This window comes from Lynx rufus, unplaced genomic scaffold (genome assembly GCF_022079265.1).
Source record: "Lynx rufus isolate CCGP_SWC_20201006 ecotype Redwood Valley unplaced genomic scaffold, mLynRuf1.p SCAF_13, whole genome shotgun sequence".
NCBI classification, from domain to species: domain Eukaryota; kingdom Metazoa; phylum Chordata; class Mammalia; order Carnivora; family Felidae; genus Lynx; species Lynx rufus.
This window is the reverse complement of record NW_025814827.1, coordinates 41,667,418-41,671,912: the sequence shown is the minus strand read 5'-3', so window position 1 is coordinate 41,671,912 and position 4,495 is coordinate 41,667,418. Positions and strand designations below refer to the sequence as shown.

General features: G+C 35.7%; 1 protein-coding gene across 1 annotated transcript; it reads left to right on the top strand.

The window, feature by feature from the left end:
* The first annotated feature begins 1,707 nt into the window (after nt 1-1,707).
* LOC124508129 (olfactory receptor 4F21-like) lies at nt 1,708-2,646 on the top strand. Its single transcript, XM_047074545.1, has one exon. It carries the CDS (start codon nt 1,708-1,710, stop codon nt 2,644-2,646), a length of 939 nt encoding a protein of 312 aa, XP_046930501.1.
* Nucleotides 2,647-4,495: the final 1,849 nt, after the last annotated feature.

Genomic DNA, 4,495 nt, shown 5'->3' with positions numbered 1-4,495 from the left:
TCAGTCGAAGGACATTTGGGCTCTTTCCATACTTTAGTTATTGCCAATAGTGCTTCTATAAACATTGTGATGCCTGTGCCCCTTCAAAACAGCATACTTGTATCCTTTGGGTCATACAGTAGTTCTATTTTTAATTTTTAGAGAAGCTTCACAATTTTTCAGAGTGGCTGCACCAGCTTGCATTCCCACCAGCAGTGCAAAAGAGATCCTCTTTTTCAGCATCCTTGCCAACATCTGTCTGTTGCCTTAGTTGTTAATGTTAGCCATTCTGACAGGTGTGAGGTGGTAGCTCATTGTGGTTTTGATTTGTTTTTCCCTCATGATGAGTGATGTTGAGCATTTTTTTCATGTGTCTGTTAGCCATCTGGATGTCTTCTTTGGAAAAGTGTCTGTTCATGTCTTTTGTCCATTTCTTCAGTGGATTATTTGGTTTTTGGGTGTTGAGTTTAATAAGTTCTTTATAAATTTTGGATACTAACCCTTAATCTGACATGTTGTTTGTAAATATCTTCTGCCATTCTGTTGGTTGCCTTTTAGTTTTCTGATTGTTTCCTTCAGTGTGCAGAAGCTTTTTATTTTGATGAGGTCCCAATAGTTCATTTTTGCTTTTGTTTCCAGTGCCTCCAGAGACATGCCAAGTAAGAATTTGCTGTGGTTGAGGTCAAAGATATTGGTGCCCATTTTCTCTTCTCGGATTTTTACATTTAGGTCTATCATCCATTTTGAGTTTATTTTTGTGCATGGTATAAGAAAGTGGTCCGGGTCCATTCTTCTGCATGTCGCTGTCCGGTTTTCTCAACACCATTTGCTGAAGAGACTGTCTTTTTTCCATTGGATATTCTTTCCTGCTTTGTCAAAGATTAGTTGGCCATAGGTTTGTGGGTCCATTTCTGGGTTCTCTATTCTGTTCCAATGATCTATGTATCTGTTTTTGTGCCAGCACCATGTTTTTCCATGGAATGGAATGTTTTTCCATTTTTTTGTGTCTTCTTCAATTTCTTTCATAAGATCTCTATAGTTTTCAGCGTATAGATTTTTTCCCTCTATAGTTAGGTTTATTCCTAGGTATATTATGGTTTTTGGTGCAATTGTAAATAGGATTGATTCCTTGATTTCTGTTTCTGCTGCTTCATTATTGGTGTATAGAAAAGCAACCAATTTCTTACACTGAATTTATGTCCTACGACTTTATTGAAGTCATGGATCAGTTCTAGAAGTTTTTTGGTGGAGTCTTTTGGGTTTTCCACATAGAGAATTGTGTCATCTGAAAAGAGTGAAAGTTTGACTGCTTTTTGTTTTTTTTTTAACTTTTTTATATGCTCATGTGTACTATTCCAATTTTCTAAGATTCAATATATATTTTTTTGTTTTTAATTTTTATTATTTTCTTTCATCTATATTCCTTGAGTTTATTTTTGCATTCTTTTCTCACTCCTTAAGTTGCCTGATTACTTCAGGTATTTAAACAAATGAGAGCAATTTAAAGCAATAGATTGCCTCTGAGTGCAGTTTTGGTCATACTACCAAACCCATACACTGGGTTCCCATTATTTTATAAATAGTTTACTATCAATTAAATAAAAGATCTGTTATCAACAGATAATTTTATATTATCAACATTTGATGCATTGTTTTTAGGGCCTCAAAGTTGACTCCTTCTTTCTTTTCTTTCAGGCCACATCACAGTCTTCTCTTCTTTGTGATTCCATGGACCAAGTAAATGGCTCTGTGGTAAATGAATTTCTGTTACTGGGACTTGCACAATCCTTGGGAATGCAGGTTTTCCTTTTTCTTTTCTTCTCTTTATTCTATGCAGGAATTATCTTGGGAAACCTCTTCATTATGTTTACAGTGATTTTTGATTCTCACTTACACTCTCCCATGTATATCCTGCTGGCCAACTTATCATTCATTGACCTGGGCCTTTCATCTACCACAGTTCCTAGGATGATCTCTGATCTTTTCAGTGATTGCAAAATCATCTCCTTCCATAGTTGCATGATACAAATGTTTTTTATTCATGTCATGGGAGGAGTTGAGATGATACTGCTCATAGCCATGGCATATGACAGGTACACAGCAATTTGCAGGCCTCTCCACTACTTAACTATTATGAATCTCAAAATGTGCATGCTTTTGGTAATGACTGCTTGGATCATTGGGGTGATCCATGCTGTGTCTCAGTTTGTTTTTGTCATAAATTTACCTTTCTGTGGCCCTAAAAATGTGGGGAGCTTTTACTGTGATTTTCCTAGGGTTATTAAACTTGCATGCATGGACACTTACAGACTAGAATTTGTGGTCACTGCTAACAGTGGCTTCATATCTATGGGCACCTTCTTTTTCTTAATTGTATCATACATCTTTATTTTGATCACTGTCAGACAACATTCTTCAAAGGATTTATCCAAAGCATTCATCACTTTGTCAGCTCACATCACTGTAGTGGTTTTGTTTTTTGTTCCATGCATGTTTCTCTATGTGTGGCCTTTTCCTACCAAGTCAATGGATACATTTTTTGCCATTGTGGACTTTGTCGTCACTCCTGTCTTAAATCCTGCCATCTATACTTTAAGGAACAGAGATATGAAGGCAGCAATGAGAAGGCTGAGTCGACAAGTTGTAAGTTCTAGAGAGATGTCATAACAGATTTCATTGGTAAGAACACAAGATGAATGTCATGGACCACCATGAACACCATGGAATATGTACACTTTCATTAATGCCTACAGAAAACTGAGAAGTCTACATAAAAAGAGGTATTGAATCAAAGAACTTCACTTTCAAATAGAATTGCAGTAATTTTTGTTAATTATAAAAACTAAAGTGTTATATATTCCTACCTAACCAATAAACCTAAATTTGTAGTTATCATCAATGACTACATTCAATTTTCGTGTAGTTTTTATCTATATATAAATATATACATGAACATATGATTTAGCTTTATTTATCAGTATCTTCATACTGATAATAAGCATCACTGAAAATTAATATTTCTTATGGAAATTATGTGGATCCAATGGATAAAATATGAGCTTATACAAACCAGCAGACATTAAAAATCAAGAAAGAAACAATTTTCATCCTAATTGTACTTTAAGTTAGATAAGTAGGAAGGCAACACTATGTTACAACTCTTAAGAATTGTTTTCAGGAGTGCCTGGGTGGCGCAGTCAGTTAAGCGTCCGACTTTAGCCAGGTCACGATCTCGCGGTCCGTGAGTTCGAGCCCCGCGTCAGGCTCTGGGCTGATGGCTCAGAGCCTGGAGCCTGTCTCCGATTCTGTGTCTCCCTCTCTCTCTGCCCCTCCCCCGTTCATGCTCTGTCTCTCTCTGTCCCAAAAATAAATAAACGTTGAAAAAAAAATTTAAGAATTGTTTTCAGCCTTTGTCAATGTATTTTGTACAATGTTACTTTAAAAACATATTCTAGTATTTTGCATTATGCAAAAATTGTCTATGGTCCCTTTTTTTCCAGAGAAAATTTCTATTGTTCTTGCAGTCTTCCTCAAAGCATTTCTTGATTTACCCTAAAAGAGTATCCACAATTATAAAAGTATTTTGAGGATGTTATTACCTAAAGAAAGGCACCCAACTTAGATCTCAGCTTATTTAATGTACCTATTAAGCCGGAGTACTCAGGACAAAGAAGATGATTGACATCTTTACTTTTACTTTACTTTTCCAAGTAAAACTTGGAAAGTCAAATGGGTCAAGGAGCAAAGGTGAGAAATCACTTGGATGTATTTCTATGACTGACTTAAGAAACATTAATTGTGGTGACTCAGCCCAGTTGTAACTTCTGCATTGTAAGTAAAGCTGTTCAATAAAATGATGAATAATGAACGAGATTTTCTTACTATTGGTCAAAGTATTTTTCCTATATTTTATCCAAAATTGGTCATAAATGTTATAAGCTATCCTCTTTTTATAACAACTAAAGCATTATTATTTATTGTCTTCTTAATCGATCTGGATTTTTTTATATTTTAAAATCCAATAATACTTTTTTTTAATATAATTTATTGCCAAGTTGGCTAATATAGTGTCTATACAGTGTGCTCTTGGTTCTGGGGATAGATTCCCATGATTTGTCGCTTACATACAACACCCAGTGCTAATCCCAACAAGTGTTCTCCTCAATGCCCATCACCCATTTTCCCCTCTCCCCCATCAACCCTCAGTTTGTTCTCTGTATTTAAGAGTCTCTTATTTCCACACCCTTTTTGAGTTAATTTTTGTTAATGGTGAAAGAAAGTGGTCTAGTTTCATTCTTCTGCATGTTGCTGTCCAGTTCTCCCAGCACCATTTGTTAAGCACATTGTCTTTTTTCCATTGGATAATCTTTCCTGCTTTGTCAAAGATTAGTTGGCCATACTTTTGTGGGTCTAGTTCTGGGGTTTCTATTCTCTTCCATTGGTCTATGTGTCTGTTTTTGTGCCAATACCATGCTGTCTTGATGATTACAGCTTTGTAGTAGAGGCTAAAGATGTG

Excerpts from the sequence above, each read along its gene's own strand:
- LOC124508129 (XM_047074545.1), top strand. The coding sequence starts at position 1,708 with ATGGACCAAGTAAATGGCTCTGTGGTAAATGAATTTCTGTTACTGGGA.